The sequence below is a fragment of the Sciurus vulgaris genome (genome assembly GCF_902686455.1).
Source record: "Sciurus vulgaris genome assembly, chromosome: 2".
Lineage (NCBI taxonomy): Eukaryota > Metazoa > Chordata > Mammalia > Rodentia > Sciuridae > Sciurus > Sciurus vulgaris.
Window position 1 is genome coordinate 163,813,647 of NC_136462.1, and position 18,652 is coordinate 163,832,298.

Genomic DNA, 18,652 nt, shown 5'->3' on the forward strand with positions numbered 1-18,652 from the left:
GCTGTGATCACAGTTTGGTTAAGGGGGTCTAAAAGGAGAGGAGCAATAATTAAGAAAGACATATTATATATTTAAGAAATCATGAATCATAAAGAATTATACATTACTAAAAGGATTACAAAATGGAAGTTAAAGATTTACAACTCTTGAAGGAGGCTTTCCCAATATCCTTTTTTTTTTCAAGAAATCTTTTTAAAATTATTTATTTTTTACAGACTGCATTTTGATTCATTAGATTCATGCCATTCGTGTAATCATACATTTACATAAGGTAATGATATCTGTATCATTCCACCATTTTCCGCACCCCCTTCCCTCTCATTTCCTTCTATATAATCTAAAGTTCCCCCATTCTTCGCTCACTCCCCACCCCCCCACCCTCATTATATATCATTCTCCACTAATCAGGGAAAACATTTGGCCTTTGGTTTTTTGGGACTGACTTATTTCACTCAGTATGACATTCTCCAATTCCATTCATTTATTTGCAAATGCCATAATATTATTCTTTATGACTGAATAATATTCATATATATATATATATATATATATATATATATATATCACAGTTTTTTAATCCATTCATCTGTTGAGGGCATCTAGGTTGGTTCCACAATCTAGCTATTGTGAACTGAGCTGCTCCTTTTGAACCAATATTGGTTAAATTAAAAGAGCTTGACGACAAATGGTAGATTTTTTTTTTCAACTACTGGTTGGTTACATGTCAGCTCAGTTTTGTAGAACTGAATTACTTTTTAAAAAAATACAATTACATATTTTTGTGACTTGCTAAAAAACATTTTTTTAAATTAAAAAAAATTTTTAAACATGTATATAGGGTAATAATGCCTGTCTCATTCTACCATCCTTCCCATCTCCACTGCTCTATCCCTCCCCACACTCCCGTCTGCACAACCCAAAGTTCCTTCATTCTTCCCTACACACCTCCCACTATGGATCAGAATCTGCTTATCAGAGAAGACATTTGGCCTTTGGTTTTTTGGGACTGGCTTTATTTCACTTAGCGTGATATTTTCCAGTTTAATCCATTTACCTGCAAATTCCATAATTTCATTCTTCTTTAAGGCTGAGTTATATTCCATTGTGTATATGTATTATATTTTCTTTATCCATTCATCGGTTGAAAGGTATCTACGTTCATTTCATAGTTTAGCTATTGTGAATTGAGTTGCTATAAACATTGTTGTGGCTGTATCACTGTAGTATGCTGATTTTAAATCCTTTAGGTACAATCTGAGGAGTGAAATGACTGGGTCAAATGGTGATTCCATTCCAAGTTTTCTGAGTAAGCTTCATACTGCTTTCCATAGTGGTTGCATCAATCTGCAGTCCCACCAGCAATGTATGAGTGTACCATTCCCCCCACATCCTCGTCAACACTTATTATTGCTTGTATTCTTGATAATTGCCATTCTGACTGGAGTGAGATGAAATCGTAGAGTAGTTGTGATTTGCATTTCTCTAATTGAAAAAGATGGTGAACATTTTTTTATGTTTGTTGATAAATTTTATTTCTTTTTCTGTGAAGTGTCTGTTCAGTTCCTTAGCCCATTTATTAATTGAGTTAATTTTTTTTTTTTTTTTTTTTTTTTTTTTTTTTTGGTGTTAAGTTTTTTGAGTTCTTTATATATCTTGGAGATTACTGCTATATCTGAGGTACATGGGATAAAGATTTTTTTCCCATTCTATAGGCTCTGTTTTACATCCTTGATTGTTTCCTTTGCAGAGAAGAAGGTTTTTTTTAGTTTGAATCCATCCCATTTATTGATCTTTAAGTTTATTTCTTGTGCTTTAGGAGTCTTATTAAGGAAGTCAGGTCCTAAGCTGACATGATGAAGATTTGGGCCTACTTTTTCTTCTATGAGGCCCAGTGTCTCTGTTCTAGTGCCTAAGCCTTTGATCCATTTTGAGTTGATTTTTGTGAAGGGTAAGAGAGAGAGGTTTAATTTCATTTTGTTATGTAGGACTTTCCAGTTTTCCCAGCACCATTTGTTGAAGAGTCTATTTTTTCTCCAATGTATATTTTTGGCACCTTTGTCTAGTTTGAGATAACCATATTTATGTGGGTTTGTCTCTCTGTGTTCTCTTTTGTACATTGATCTACCTGTCTATTTTGGTGCCAATACCATGCTGGTTTTGTTACTGTTGCTCTGTAGTATAGCTTAAGGTCTGGTAGTGTGATGCTTCCTGCTTCACTCTTCTTCCTAAGGATTATTTTGGTTATTCTGGGTCTCTTATTCTTCCAAATGAATTTCATGATTGCTTTTTATATTTCTATGAAGAATGTTATTGGGATTTTAACAGGAATTGCATTGAATCTATATAACTTTTGGTAGTCTGACCATTTTGACAATATTAATTCTGCCTATCCAAGAGCTTGGTAGATCTTCCCATCTTCTACTGTCTTCTTCAATTTCTTTCTTTAGTGTTCTGCAGTTTTCATGGTAGATGTCTTTCGCCTCTTTTGTTAGATTGATTCCCAAGTATTTTATTTTTGTTGAGGCTATGGTGAATTGGGTAGTTTTCCTAATTTCCCTTGCAGTGGATTTGTTGCTTGTGTATAGAAATGCATTTGATATATGAGTATTGATTTTATATCCTGCTATTTTGCAGAATTCATTTATGAGTTCTAGAAGTTTTCTGGTGGAATTTTTTGGATCTTCTAAATATAGAATCATGTCGTTGGCAAATTAATGATGGTTTGAGTTCTTCTTTTCCTATTCGTATCCCTTTAATTTTTTTATCTGATTGCTCCAGTTAGAATTTCAAGGACAATGTTGAATAAAAATGGTGAAAGAGGGCATCTCTGCCTTTTTCCAGTTTTTGGAGAAAATGCTTTCAATTTTTTTCCACTTAGAATGATGTTGGTCTTGGTCTTAGCATAGATAGCTTTTACAATCTTGAGGTATGTTCATACTATGCCTAGTTTTCTAGTGTTTTGAACATGAAGAGGTGCTGTATTTGTCAAATGCTTTTTCTATATCTACTGAGATAATTATATGATTCTTGTCAAGTCTTTTGATATGATGTATTATGTTTATTGATTTCCATATGTTGAACCAACCTTGCATCCCTGGGATCAACCCCACTTGATTGTGGTGCACTATCTTTTTAACATGTTTTTGAATGCAATTTGCCAAAATTTCGTTGAGATTTTTTTGTGTCTATGTTCATCAGGGATATTGGTCTGAAGTTTTCTTTCCTTGATGTGTCTTTGTCTAGTTTTGGTATCAGGGTGATACTAGTCTCATGAATTTGGAAGGGTTCCCTCCTTTTCTATTTCATAGAATACTTTGAGGAGTATTGATATGAATTCTTCTTTGAAGGTCTCGTAGAACTTGGCTGAGAACCCGTCTAGTCCTGGGCTTTTATTGGTTGGTAAATAAAAAACTCTTTATCTGAAAGTATGAATATAATTCATTTCATACGTGTGTTTGTTTTTAAAGTCATAAAGTGAGAGTAGATTACAGTTTAGGGATCAGGAGGTAAGTTATTCATATTTTATGGTTGCACAGGATACCGGCATCAGAACTCTAACCCCAGGAAATGTTGTAGGCTGTACCACTTGCTTAAAAACAAGTCAAGACACTTCAACTGTTAAGAATCAAAACAGTCTATACATATACATATACATATATATATATATGAGATTAGCACAAATACGTGATATTGTTATATACATGTATATCATGTAATATGTTTTGGTAATACGTGATGTTTATGTATATAGCATAGGATATTTAATGCATATATGCTTTCTAAAATATAATGGATTTCATATAGATTTTTACCAGTGGTTAAATTTTCAATGCTACTGCTGTACCACATATCTTGTCATTCTAATATTGCACTAATTCAGTTAATTCAAGAGATAATTAGTGAACTTCTAACTTGAACCTGGGTGTTCTGATTGTGCTGGAGATATACGTGGCAAAGAAAAGAAGATGGTCCCTGTTGAAGGCAGCATAGTCCAGAAGGCATATAAACAACTGATGCTCCAGAACCACGGTCTGGTGTCATGGTTACAGCTACCAGACTGCTTCAAAGTTGAGGAAGACCTCAAGTAGCTGCTCCATCTTTCCCAGAGGAGGAAGCTTGCTGTGTTCCACCATTCATTTTCTCTGAGTGTTCTGGATTGGATAGAATGCCAAGAAAATAAAGGATGGGATGTTTCCTCTGCCATTAGGATAAAACTGTCCCAGAATGGTGTAGTCAAGTCATTTTACATTACTCTGCTCCCTTACATAGGCCAGGAATTCACTACATATCTGGAGAATGCTTATAGAGAAACTAATCTTGTTAAAGTTTCTAAAAAGAGTTTAAGCCTATAAAATGGCATGTGAAGTGCATATCTTAAAGCAAATACCATTAGATCTGTGACAAAAAAATTCAAATTTTGAAAAAAATAAAAATAAAGCCAACTGCTTGACCTAGTGAGAAAGTTAACATTAAGAGTTGTGTATGTCACCCCAGTGGCTCAGGACACTGAGGCAGGAAAATTGTAAGTTCAAAGGCAGCTCAACAACTTAGCAAAGCCCTAAACAACTTAGTGAGTATCCCTGGGTTCAATTCAGTACCAACAATAACAACAACAACAACAACAAAAACCAAAAGTTGTGTTTGTCAAGGTGTTGCATACTTTTAAAGGTTAAATTATGGGTTTTATACTCAAAGACCTTGATTCAAATGTGGAATACATTACTTTCCATTAGGTGGACTTATCCAACTTCTTTAATCTGCCTGAAACTCAGTTTCCTTATTTGAAAAAAAAAAAAATGAGACTAATAACAAAACATTGGTGATTAATTAATGAGATGGTTCATACTGAGCACCTGCTATGTGGTAGGCAAATACATTTCTGTCTTAGTTGAGTCTTGGACTGCCACTAGTTCCAGAAGTTCAGAAGCACATGATTGATCAGGCTACTAAATGATTTATCAGCTAAAAGGAAAATAAACTCTTCATGACACATTAGTAGAGACCCATTATAGTACCAATTCTGACTCTGGCATTCTTAGGGCCTGAAACACTACAATGGGAAAGATGTTCCATGACTCTTCAGTTTATTCCCGTTTTTCTTTTGGTATCAGCACCTCAGTGTCCTACTGGGAAACCAACCTTTCCCCATTCTTAGGCCACAAATATGGAGAGAGTAAATTCCCTTCTCCATGTGGTGAAAGGAATGTGATCCAATCATATGACTTTACTTCCCTTGCTAAAAAGTTTTATTGGCAATGGTATTCAATGAATGCTGAAAGTAGAGTCTGAACCTCATAGACCACAAGGCTAGAGCTGCTACAGCCATCTTCTACCAGGATGGATAACCATTTACAAATGAAACCAAGAGAAAGAAACAGGAATGGAAATACCTCTGAGTCTAGATTCAGATATACCTAGATATTCTAGTTATAAATAAATGAATTTTCTTTCTACTTTGAGCTCTGTTTCCTGTCACTTGCAACTAAAAGAAACTCTTAACAATATACATATATGATACATAGCTTCCTCTGTTTACTTTGACAATTTGTCTTTTTTTCTGCATGCAGATCAACAGATGTTATGTTAGTACAAATTAATGGATAAAGAAGAAAAGAATAGTATACACGCCTATTTTTTAGGACTTACTTTTTAAAAAGAAACAAAGTCATACTCTTTCTGATGTAGAACCCCAAATGCAGTTTTAAATGGGTCTATTTACTAACCAAGAAGATACTTTAAGGGCTAATATCTATTTGTTGGAATTGCTTTTTAAATATGCCATATAAAGTTAATGGTCTAAATCCCATATTCAAGATGGAGGCTGCAATTACAGGAGATTAGAGCATATTAGCAGGAAAATAAAAAGGCTAGTCCTGCAGGTGAGCAAAGCACCCCCTGGAGTCAATATAGGTAGATGAACAATGAGGTCCAAGGTATCTAGACTATTCCAGGGAACTTTGGAAAGAGAATAGGCCATTCTAATTATGCACTGAAATTTTAAACACTTGCTTATTCAAACATAATAGTTATAAATACTTTCTACCTCACAATGTGGAAAAAGGAAAAAAAAAAAAAAACTGAAATATTGGTTCCTGAACAGAGAATAGAGAAGATACTTCTGTCTGTGCATGTCCATCAAAGCATAAATATGTCTTGCTGAACTATGGAAATACAAAGAACTTGTCCTACCTACCATCACCCTTTACAGGCTCCTTTTACAGGACGTGGGTGTACCCTTTCTAGGTTCAGAGCCAGCTTATCAAAACAATACCTAGTCTGGAGTGTAGAGTCTGGGATTGTCCTGACTCCTTTATATTTCCTGGTATATTTCTCCCGACTGCATAGTCCCAATCCTGAACCAATTTCTTGGACTTGTGTGATAGTCGTATCTTAGAACCATAAATCAGATCATGTCACAATTCTGATTGTAACTTTCTTGTGGCTTCCCTCACAAGACAACCTGATCTTGCTCCTGCACAACACTCAGACTTTGTTTGCTTCCTCTCTCTGCTCCAGATAAAGGAAAACCCCCTCTTGTCTTCTAAAATAACAAGCTCATTCCTCCACTAGCACAGTTCCCTCTTTCCAGATTTTCTTTCTTCAGTTCTGCTCACCACTGGACTGGTTTCTTTGTGTAATTTGGGTCTCAGCTCAAATGTCACATCATTAGAGGAAGAGTCGCCTCCGAGGTCATTCTCCAATTGCTCCCTCATAAATTCTGGTGGTTTCTTTTCTTCATGAACTTACATCTATTTGAATTAAATTCATTTGTCCTTCATTATCAGTCGTTTTCATTTGAATTTAACATCAGGGGAGTCCCTGGGACATGTTCACCTCTGTATCTCAAGGGATGTATAGGTATGCATAGCCAATACCAATGGCTCAACAGCATCTTCTCCTCTTACTGGTCCAGCTTTAGTTTTGTTAGTTCTATTTCAACGTCCACCCCTTCTTAATATGTGACTAAGAAACCAACCATGTTCATCCCATTTCCCTTGTCAGTGTCTCATGTAAGGACAGGCATGGTAGCCAGATCTGCCCATCTACTGGGGGCTTCTGGGAAAAGGTTACCTTTTTTAAAAAGACCCCCACATGGAATAAATATTCCTTTTTCTACCACTCGCTTGGCAAGTCTAAAAATGATCTCAAGAACCTCCATAGTCAACATGTAACCATGAATAAGGCATACAGAAACTGGAAGAATGAAGAGAAAGAAGGAACTCATGTCTTTGACAAGTTTCTAGAGGTATGTGGGAAAATAAATCTCCCCCCCCCCCCCAGTGAAAGAAAACATTGAAAGAGATCTGTGTACTCTTCCTCAATTCTTTTTCTGTCCTTTACCCTAACTTGAATTTTTGGTTTTAATTTTCGCATTCATGAGAATGTATTTTAATATACATGTATTTATCCCTAGTTCGTATTTTCTGTTTAATTTTCCCATGCTTGAGTATCTCTAAATAAAATGTAATATTATTTTGTATATTTCAAGCTTTTTATAAGAGCATAATATAAATTGTTTTTTTGATTGCTTTTTCTTTTGTAGGCTCGTGATTATGTCTGAGATGCATTTATGTGAATACATGTAACTCCAGATTTTTCATTTCACCGTATATAACTATTTGAAGACACCACATCTTATCCTTCTTCTCTCCTGCCACATTTGGGTTACTTCCGATTCCTATTACTATAAATAAGAACTCTCTTTTTTCAGACATATAATAGTTTGTCCATGGTACGTTTAAGTAAAAACTTGACCATGATCCTCAGATATCAATATATTTTAACATAAAGCATGCTCACATATGCACACATATTTCAAGAAGGACAGTTTTCAAAACAATCATTGTTCATATTACATGTAATGCTTTCTGATATTTTCTAAACTTTTCTATTTTACTCCACTAAGAATTACTTTCATGACTGACTAATATGTGAGGCCCCAAAGGTGCAAGATTATAATAATAAAGACAATAGAGCATGTATCTATGAATAGAATTGCTCTCATTAAAGATTGGTATGTCTTTGAATTTATGAAATTGTCAAATTATACTCTGAAATGTTTATACTAAACAAACTCTCCCCAATGGTATAAAAGTCCCTCTTTATTCACATTTTTGCTATTATTTTGTATGTCAGGGTTCTTTATGTAAAATGATACCTCATTTCCCTTAATTAACATTTCTCTGCTGACTAATAAGACTGAGCATTTTTCCTATATTTGTGAGCTGTTTTTTCTTTTATTATTTACCAATTCCTATTCATCATCTATTTTTTCTCTTTTTGTCCTTTCTATTGATTTTTAGTTTGTTCTTTATGTATTCTGAATATAAATACTTGTTCTTGCATTGCAAACGCCTTCTGCCTTTCTTAGCCTTAACTTTTAATTTTGTTCAGTATTTTCTTTGTGATTTGGGCTTTTTATGTATGTTTATGACCTTTGTTGTTTAGTCCTTTTACTGAGACTCTCCATGGTTTGCAGGGAAACATCCTAGCAGAATCAGCAGTTAATAAACACAGTTGCTTGAATGAGAAAACGAACAAATAAATGAAGTCATTTCAGCATGAGAAAAGGCAAAGACCAAAAAAAATCTTACATTAAATAATTAGTATATTAATAAAATGTTGGCTCAACCTAGAAAAATCTATATATTAGATGACTATAAATTACTGCACTCACTCAAAGCTAGAACCCATAGTCAATCATTCATATTCTGAAATACACTGAAATATGAATGAAATGAAAAAATAGACATAAAAAATCTGCAGAGTTGGGGATTCCTTGTTGATGCTGTGTACATAAATAGCTTCCAACCGCTAACACTAAAAAGCAAAATGTTTCATTGCCATCAATTACTCCAGAACATATATTTGCTGACTTTACACAAGCACCTGAGTTTGTGCTGGCCTATCCAACACACAAGAGTCACATAAACTATAATTTTATACCATATCATTAAAAAGAGAAAGGAAAGCAACCTTGTATTCTACAATAACTTGTTGCTTCTGTTGATTCATACAAATCACAAACAGAATGACCTGCAAATTAGTTAAGCTAAACTTTGTAAGATAACTGTCTAGATTCATAGAGGCAATGGAATTATTTCAATAGGGAAGATGCCCTATTTCTGCAATGGCAACAGTAATGTCTGTTTCCATGCAAGCAAACTATTAGATACTAAAATAAAATACAGAAAAAATTGGATACACCCATTTCACTATCTCTTCCAGAAATTGGTGCACATTTTTAACTCAATCACTTGTATCAACTCATAATATTTTCATGCACAGGCAAAAGATTACTATCAGACAATATATTCTTTCTATCAGTTCATTTACAGTGGAAAAGGTAATAGCAGTATCCCAGACATCAAACTCCTACATTTTAAAGGGAAAAGAAAAATCTGTTATGGGCAAGGCAATAAAATAGGTTACTTTTTTCCTCATTCACCTGTAGAAAATCTTTTCTAGCAGCTCTTTTTTTCTTTGCTCTTTGTCTTCCCTCTCAAAGGATGAAGTTGAATAGTACTGCTAGAGGCCTAAAGGAAAGTCAGTTCTCATTTTGTGGCTTTCTTTCTATATTTTACATGGGAACAGATATGTCAGCAATGTGTCTGGAATTCATAGCATCCCAGCTAATGAATCAGCATTTGTTTTCACAGGGTTCTGATCTGCAGAAGATTCCAGGCAGATGAACTCTTTAGAAGGCTTTGGCTTTTAGTACTTATACAATGGATCTAATGTACAAGGCACCAAAAAAAAAAAAAAAAAAAAAAATCAACCTACCCAACTACTTACTTCTCTCTTCTCCTTCAAATGAACTCTTAAAAAGCCATCTGTTGGATGACAGATTGCAGCAAGAATGATAACTTTCTGCTTGTGTGGTATTCTGGGTTAGCCAACTGTGCTACTTGGCCTATGCGCAGTGCTTAATTGTACATGGACTTCTCTCCTGTTTCTTGTATACCTTGTGGTTTAGAAGAATTTTTGATTCCTTCTAAAAAGAATGCTGGAGGCCTTACAATGTGATTAAATCTCAGTATATGCATCAGTCTTCCTGAGCTGCTGTAAACAAAATACAGTGAACTAGATGGCTTCCAAATGAGATATTTATTTCTTATAGTCCTGGAGGCTGGATTCCAAGATGGAGCTGCCTTCAGATCCAGTTCTTAGAGAAGGCTGCCTACTTGCTGTAACAGTCACCTATTCATTTTACTCTTGCATAGACTTTCCTTGGTGAGTGTTTATAAAGAGAGAAATCTCTCTTCCTCTTTTTTTTTCTCTTTTCCTCTTCTTATGAGGAGTCCCAAGCTTATCACCAATCTAAATCTCTTATCTACCAAAGTCTTTAATTCTAAATACCATCACAGTGGTGGTTACAGCTTCAACAATCATACGTTAGAAAGACACAAATATTCAGTACAGAAGAGTATGTTACTTTGTCAGTTCGTTTCACATATTTTTTCCTTTAATGAACATGTTTGACTTCTAAGCACCAAACTAGAATCTTTAATGTGTCCATGGACATCATATATTAAAACCTGTTCCATTTTGTGGACTTGGAGAATAAAAATCTAGTTAAAGTAGAAGTAGGCCCTTTTGTGGTGGATGCTCAGTCAAAACTATTAACTCTCACAGAAATCTAATATTGTTGACCTTGGAAGCACATGAAAAGAATCTCTGCCTAGAGAAAAGAACCTCTATTTTGAATACAGCCTGGACAATTTTCTATAGGAAAACTTCTCCTGAAGATGGCAGCCTTTCACTTCCAGGTCTGAGTTCATGCTCTTCCCATTCTAGAACACTCTCTGCTTTCCCCTCCAAGTGAAAAACATTTACCCGCACTTACATCTTAGGTCTCTGTTTAGGTATTACCTCCTTGGGAGTTCCTCCCCTGTGTTTCCATCAGCCCTGGTCTACCATCATCACAGTTCCTTTCATTTGGCCATTGACTTGTCTATCCTTTCAAGCTATAAGTTCAGGACAGCAAGAACCCACTCTCCCCATTCACCACTAACTGTGTGCACAGCTCTGAGAGTGGTGCCCGGCATAGTGTTAGAGCTGAAAACAGTGAATAACTAGATGCAAAGATGAGTCATGGCATCAGTGTCCAACAAAGGGCTTATGTATGCCTAGAGAAACCTGAGATCAAAGCTGGAGGATACATTGGGCCTTTCCAAAGACTTAGAATTCTAGAATTCTAGATGATCTGTCTTCCACATCAATGGGACATGGACAGAGCAAGGAGATAGGAACATTACGAGGAAAAGATCAACTAAGGAGTCACCTCCCAAATTCAAGTGAGGCTTGGAATCATCATTTCGTCCCATCCTTCCTTTAGAGCTCCATTCAGGACCTATTCCATGATTTGCAGAACCTGTTATGAAATAAAAACATGGAGCCCCTTGTCTAAAAACTATTATAAATTTCAAAACAGAGATAGCAGACCATTAAAACAAGCTTCTACTATCATTCCCTCTTAAACATGGGACTCTATGTGACTGTACACGTTTCAGGGCTATGAAACCAGATATGCTTCTTTCCATGCCTAGGTCCCAGGGATATACTGGTCCTATTATAAAAGAGTGTTTAAATTCATTGGTAGTTCTCCCTCTCAAATATTATGACTCTCTGGGATTCAAAATTCTAGAAAATAATCTTTCATAACTACTAAGATAAGGTTTGCTACGAATTTACACAATACCAGTGCCTCAAAAGTTACTTTCAAGTTTTCAAAATTCACATTCTCCCACAAAGACCTCTTGGTACTAAAATGTCTATTCTCAAGCTTACTTACCATTGACCCACATTAGAAACCAGCTATATGTTTTTAGATAGAAATCAAGCATAAACAGTTTAGGTCTTGCTCTAATTTACCATGGTAGCTTGATCACTTCACTGAAAATAATATCATCAAAGTACAAGTCTGATCTTTTAACCAAACATAGCCTTGTATATTTTACTTTTTGTCATATATGTTGATTCTTGCCCTCCCATTTTCTGCAAAGGTACCAAGAGTAACTTGATCTTATTCACTGGGTGAACTGTATTATTTAATTATGACACTTTATTTGGATATTTACTCATATAGCACCTTGTATGAATCTGCCCTGAAAACTACCAGGCCCTAATAACTACTGTAGTATATTGGAAATAATTGATTTTTTCACATCTGAAAGATATTTGTTATTCTATATTAATGGTAATAAAATAGAAAAAAAAACAGAAGCAAAATGGAACTAAATGCTAAGATAAATGTTATATTTTGGCAATATTCTCATAAAATAGCCGACAGATGTTAGTATAAGCATTACATGTTGTGTGAAGATACTCATCTTTTCCTATTATTAGAGATGCTTCATGACCTAAAAGGAAATACGATGACTCAAGATATCACATTCTTGGCAATGTCAAAACCAAAGTTTGCATATTATTTTTCTATGTTGATACATAGTTTGCTTTATTATCTCCAAGTCAAGTATCAGAGTGAGTTTTGGCACACTATTGCATCTCTCAAAAGCAAAGGAATACTTTAAGGAATTAGCAAGGGATTTATGGCTAATATTTTAAAATAATTATAGGATCCCCAGGGGAAAATAAACCTGATCGATAAATTCTTATTGGTACTTATGAACTGCATGTATAAAACCCATTTGGAAAAGAGAATGCAGCCATGTTCTCTGCTTCCAACTGTCTGCAGGATCTGTAATATTCTGCAGGGTACTGGTGAATGTACCTTGAGGAGGGGTTAAAAGCTAGAAATCAAATAAGACTTTCTAGCACACAGGCAGCAAGCTGCTGCTACTAACAAACTCTATTATAAGTGACCCACTCTGTTCTCATTTTTCAGAACTTTAAATGTAGTTAGACTTATAATTTCATTGCTTCATATTCATACAAACTTCCGTGGGGGAGGGCTGGGAATCTCATACAGCTTAAACATATTTATTGACCTATTAAAATAAGTCTAAAAAGTTATTCTAGCCTTTTCATCATTAATCAAGCCTTACTTATGAGTTGAGTAACTATCTGGGCAAAGACAGACAAAAGAAATAAAATAATGAAGGGAAAATCAAACAAGCAAGAACAGCTACAGAAACAATAAAGTAGAAATAATTTACCATGGGGGGGAAAAAAGAAATAGAAATAAATGAAAAGGAAAATGTGAAATGTGGAAGATTTTTTTTTAAAGAAAAGAAAAAGTACTCATCACCAATCATTAGTGGTTTCCAATGATACCTCTGGGTCCATTCTACACAGAAGCCTGTAGGATTCCAGAACCTCCTACAATAAACCACAGACCCTTTTCTAAAACCCATCATTTTATAAAATTGATACTCTATGGTGTAGGAATTATTTTGGGAGAACAGTGGGGGTTTATTTTTCTTTTGTTTTTAAAAGTTATTATTTGTTCTTTATGTGACAGGGTATTGTTTATTATATTTTAAAAAGCTTCTAATTTATACTCAGGTGATTAAATGTATAATTGTGGCTTACATGTGAAACCTTAAGTATTACTTCATTGTATCAAACTCTATCCAAGTAGTGATATTTACTCAGAGACTAAGGTCATTCTGATGTACAGAACCTAAAGCTATTAATACTCCAGCTTTACTTAATACTTAGAGACTGCAGTTCAGTTGAAATCATTTAAAACTCTGCATCTAATATGGCAATATTTTTAATCTAAAATTTTGAATTTTGTTAGTCTTAAATATTTATTTCCTTGTGGAATAGATTCCTCTAAACTGATTATAATGGTTATGTATTGGTTATGTATATTTTTTCTCAGAATTAAAAAACTTCTCTAAATCTATCTGAACTATCAAGCAACTTCTAGGTGAATTTTGACAATATTTTTGAAATTGAAGTTTTTCATATTCAGAAGAAGAAGCCTATCATATAAATTCATTTTAATGGTTCATTATATAAACATTCTTTCCTAGGAAATCAAAGAGATCTGAGAAGCTCTTCAAAGCTAATTTGTATTTATAAAATATAAAGCTCATTGTTAATTAATTAGGCTTGAAAATGTGTGTAATTGTAATTACTTATCAGTTTCTACATAAATCTTTATATTAATATATATCATTTGAGCTCAGCATCATTTAGTATAAGATCTACTAAATAAAAATATATCAAAACTTTTCATCTATAACTATGTGCTCTACAAGCTTATTAATTACCTTTAATGAATAACCAAAACATACCTGTTTGGTTTTCATGTTGATAAAGAAAACATTAAATCTATACTTTTATATTTTAGCTTATTAGGAGGAAAAAAGAAAGAGCAATATAATCTGTTTTCAGATGATTTTTGTGTGGTTGTAAAACCACCCCATGCCTACAATGACCTCATTCCCAAGCCCCAGAAATGTGATATTCTTTTCCAGTGTAAGCATTTATCATTCGCTTACAAAGAACTCAGTATTTAAAAACATATAAATGCAATGGCAAAGCACTGAATTGACACTTATGATAAATGCATTTGATTAAGACTTAATAAAGCACTGTGTATAGTACTAGTGAATAATGCATTGCCAGATAAAGTTGGACACAAAGCAAATACAGTGTCAAAGCTAATCTTGCTGGGCATTATTCAGCCATATTACTTTCTTTATTACTAGATTAAAAAATGCATATTGTGTTTCAGCAGCTTTTTTCATTATTTCAACACATAACACAAGTGCTCTTTGGAAAAGACCACCTAATTCCGAAAAGAACTACTGTGGTACAGTAGGAAACCACAGAGGACCAGGCATGGGTCTCTTAGTGACGTGGGTTCCCACTATTACAGCTAATGTGGTTTGGTTTAAAGCATTAGTTTCAGAAGCTATTTTTTTTTTAAATGCCCACTATGTTTCTCTTTCCTTCAGAAAGTACTAAACCAGAAAATCGGTAAACGACAATGTTTCCTAACTCTACAAACAGAAATATAGTTAAAGGAGAGAAAATAATTTTTTTCATTTTCTGGATCTTAATTCTTCTTTTTCTGGTCATACATTTACTTTTTTTTTTTTTTTTTAAGCTTGGTTTTATTTTCCAAGTTTTTGGTCACCTGTTTTATATACACATTACTCTCTTAATTCAGATTCATCCAAAATAGGACTCAGGACAAAAATGTGGGTGCAGCTACATTTGAGGGGAGAGACTCACAACCATACCAAGGAGGCAATTCCACAGAGAGGGGAAGATAAACAATGCAGGATGTGTTAGAAGAAATCAATATTGTAGATAACTGTAGCTTAACTACACTGGGTATCTCTGAGAGCCAGTGTTATTTCACCCAAGGAGGAAAGGAGTTCAGGTTTTTCTACCTAAGGATGCTGTAATTGGGAGGAGAGGTGAGGGAGGAAGGAGAATCAGCAATTGTACCCTTTCTCTCTTGACTGCTATTCTCTCTAAGCAGTCTCCAGTGGTCAGAGAAAGCCTTAGGTTACAAAATGTATATAATGCAATGGGGAAGCCAGCTACTAACTTGGCAATAATAAGGTTCAAAGGTATTCAGGACACAAATGACATCTTTTGTAATCTTGATGGAAATAGGCTTTTCATTCCAAAGATATTTTGTCTCTAATATTCACTTTATCCCACTGCTTACTCTAGTGCATAGACTTCTTCATGTTCCTTAGTCTCTTGGAGACTGATCCTGTTCCCAAGGGCCTGCATGGTGTTCCAGAATTTTCAGTCATTACCAAATTTTCAACAGCTCTCTCTTTCAGTCCTGTCCATAGATATAATTCTGCCTCATGTCTTCTTCTGCCAGAGGGACTTAATTCTTAAAATTACAGCTGTCAATAAATGTTTATGTGCCACATTTATGTGTCTGATAAACAGGCTAATTACAAGTAATTAGATTTGGGGTATATCTTTTGTTCTTGCAAGCAGCAAGAAAGGTAGATAAAAAGGGCTCTGAACAAACAATTTTTGAGTGTGTTGGGCTGGTTCCTTGAATATAAAAGAATATGATCATCATCTTTTCGACAAGATAACTCATATCAAGAAAGAGTATAAAGAACCTACCATCACTACTGAACAATTCATGCCTGGTATTAAAGTTTATGGGGAGTCATTGTTTCCAACTAACTTCTCAAACTACCCCTCAGCAGATCAAACTAAACCACAATGGGGTCTTCTGTGCTAAGTACCACACAATCAAAATGGATCAGTTTAAAGAAGAAGAAACAAACAAACAAAAAACCAAAGAGATTACAGTGAACCAGAATCAGTAGAACAATGAAGCCCCCATGTTTTAATCATACAAGAAAAGTAGTTTTGAAACAACAAATTCACTTTTTGTTCCCTATTTCTGTTTCTTTCAGTCCTTTTCTGTCTATAAAGCCAAACTCCTCTGCTCAGTTCTTGGGAACAATCATTATATTATAGAGTGAGGTGCTGCCTGATTCTAGATTCACAAATAAAAGTCAATTAGATTTATAAATTTGTGACAATTTTTTCTTTGGACTCTGCATTTAGACAGGCATGTTTGCCTGTCTAAAGTGATATTACATGTGTAGCATATATTCCTCCTACAGCAGGTCAACATACATCTTAGAGAATTTATAAGTAAACACCAACTCCTAGTTATAGTCTAGTTTTCTCTACCAGTTCAACAAATCAGATCCCGTATGATTTTTGTTTTTTAATCTTAAAAGTCTCAGTACACTCTGTTTAAACTTCCTCTGATAGTTGATCTTGAGTGAGCCAATCATAGGTGGTTTATACTGCTATTTCATGTGGCTACATAATTTTTCAACTATTCACAGCTCCTGTCAAGAAAACTCCTACATCCCTACAGGCAAGAACTTTCCAAGACCCATTCTTCTTGCCCCTCATGATGTTTGTGAAATCTAGTCACTAAGTCTTCCTTCCTGAGTCCTTGAAGTTCTTCTAAATCTCACAATGCCTTTGAAAAAGTGAGAAGTTGTCACTAGCAAGCTATACAGTGAAAAAACTTAGTGAACAGCTGAGAAGGAGGGAGGCCCTGTAGCATAGCAGGTCTCAAGGGCAGAGGAGGAAAAGGTAAAGGAGTGAATATCAAGGTCACAGACAATGTTGGAGCAATGGAGGCCAAAGAGACCTCTACCTTGAGTCAAGGCAGAGAACACATGATTCTATAAACAAGAGAGTATATTATTCTAAGTATTAGAATCAGAATTTTTTTAAAAAGTGATATGCTAAGTTTATAGCATTAGCTACACAGAGGCCAAATCTCAGCCTTTGGCAGATTTCCCTTCAAAAATTTGGTACATGTAGTGCTGTTGAATTTTCTTAATTATACTTGGCAATGCAATCATCAGTTGCTCATTTTCCACTTTAAAACCTTTCTTCTGCCTGAGTGGTAATAAAGACACCCTTTCACCCATCCCTCTAGCTAAGAACCTCTCAATGATCCTTAATTAGAATTAAGGTTTATAGGAGCAATAGATAATATAGCTGAATTTCACAAGATCTGTTAGATTACACCTAGTGTTTCCTACCTGAGACTGTTGTAAGTCAATACTCATAGAGTGACAGATCTCTGTAAGTCATTGCATCTTACTTAAGCTAATGCATGATTATCCCCTCAACCAAATTACAACTATTATGCTTGTTAATGTTTGTGCCAATAACCGTTGCCTACTGGAGGGAAAAGAAAAAGAAAAAAAAAATACTGCCTTGCTCTACTTCATGAGCATAAATAGTCATTTAAAGCAATGTGTTTATTTTTAACTCACAAAAGTAATACATTAATACTCATTGTAAAAAACAAAAACAAAAACAGAAAACACACCCACACATTAACCAGGCATGGTGGAGCATGCCTGTAATCCCAGTGGCTTGGGAAGCTGAGGCAGGAGGGTTGCAAGTTCAAGGCCAGCCTCAGCAACTAGCAAGGCCCTAAGCAACTCAGTGAGTCTGTCTCTAAACAAAAAAAATACAAAAAGGGCTAGGGATGTGACTCAGTAGTTGAGTGCCCCTGAATTCAAACCCCAGTAGCAAAACAAATAAAACACACAGGCACACACACACACACACACACATTAAGATAGAAATGTGTACAATAAAAAGTTAAACCTTTCCTTGACTCTCTTTCCCCTGTCCCTGCAAGACATTCAGAATTGATAGTTTACCATGAGCCCTTTCAGAGCTGTACTATGTATGCAAATAGGGGATTGCATCTGATCTAAGTCTTGTCTTTGTTATAAGTTAGGAAGTTACTTAAATAATAAAGTTCCAAGATTATCATAAAACAAATTATGACACTGAGAAATCAAAGGTGTTTAATGAAAAAAAATAAATTATCTCTCTCATCAACTGTTTTCCAGGGCCAGCATCCCAAAATAAATTAAGTGCATTTTCTTATTTGTATCTTCTTAAGTTTCTTCCTTGTACGTAGATTCATAGATACGAATATACACATAACCAGGATTTAAATATTTTTTTTACAAATATGAAATAACATCATGTATCTCAGTAACTTGATCTTTCTTTAACCAATATGTGTACACACAGTATAATTAAAAATAATATTAATGCATAAATATACTCTACATGTTATGTTTAGATGTGAGATGTCCCCCAGAAACTTATGCGTGAGACAAGGCAACAAGGTTTAGAGGAGAAATGATTGGATTATGGCAGCCTTAACCCAATAAGTGAATTGATCCCCTGG

General features: G+C 34.8%; 1 protein-coding gene across 3 annotated transcripts in view; it reads right to left on the bottom strand.

Moving 5' to 3' along the window:
* Positions 1-18,652, bottom strand: part of MACROD2 (mono-ADP ribosylhydrolase 2) — a 2,108,743-nt gene that overhangs the window by 944,650 nt on the left and 1,145,441 nt on the right. The window contains exon 6 of one of the 3 annotated variants that reach the window (XM_079128511.1): positions 7,419-11,374. The exons of the other annotated variants lie outside the window; for them this stretch is intronic. Coding sequence (XP_078984637.1) covers positions 11,190-11,374 — 185 coding nt within the window. The 3' untranslated portion in view covers positions 7,419-11,189. Of the gene's footprint in view, positions 1-7,418; positions 11,375-18,652 lie in introns of those variants that run through there. 3 annotated transcript variants of the gene reach the window in all.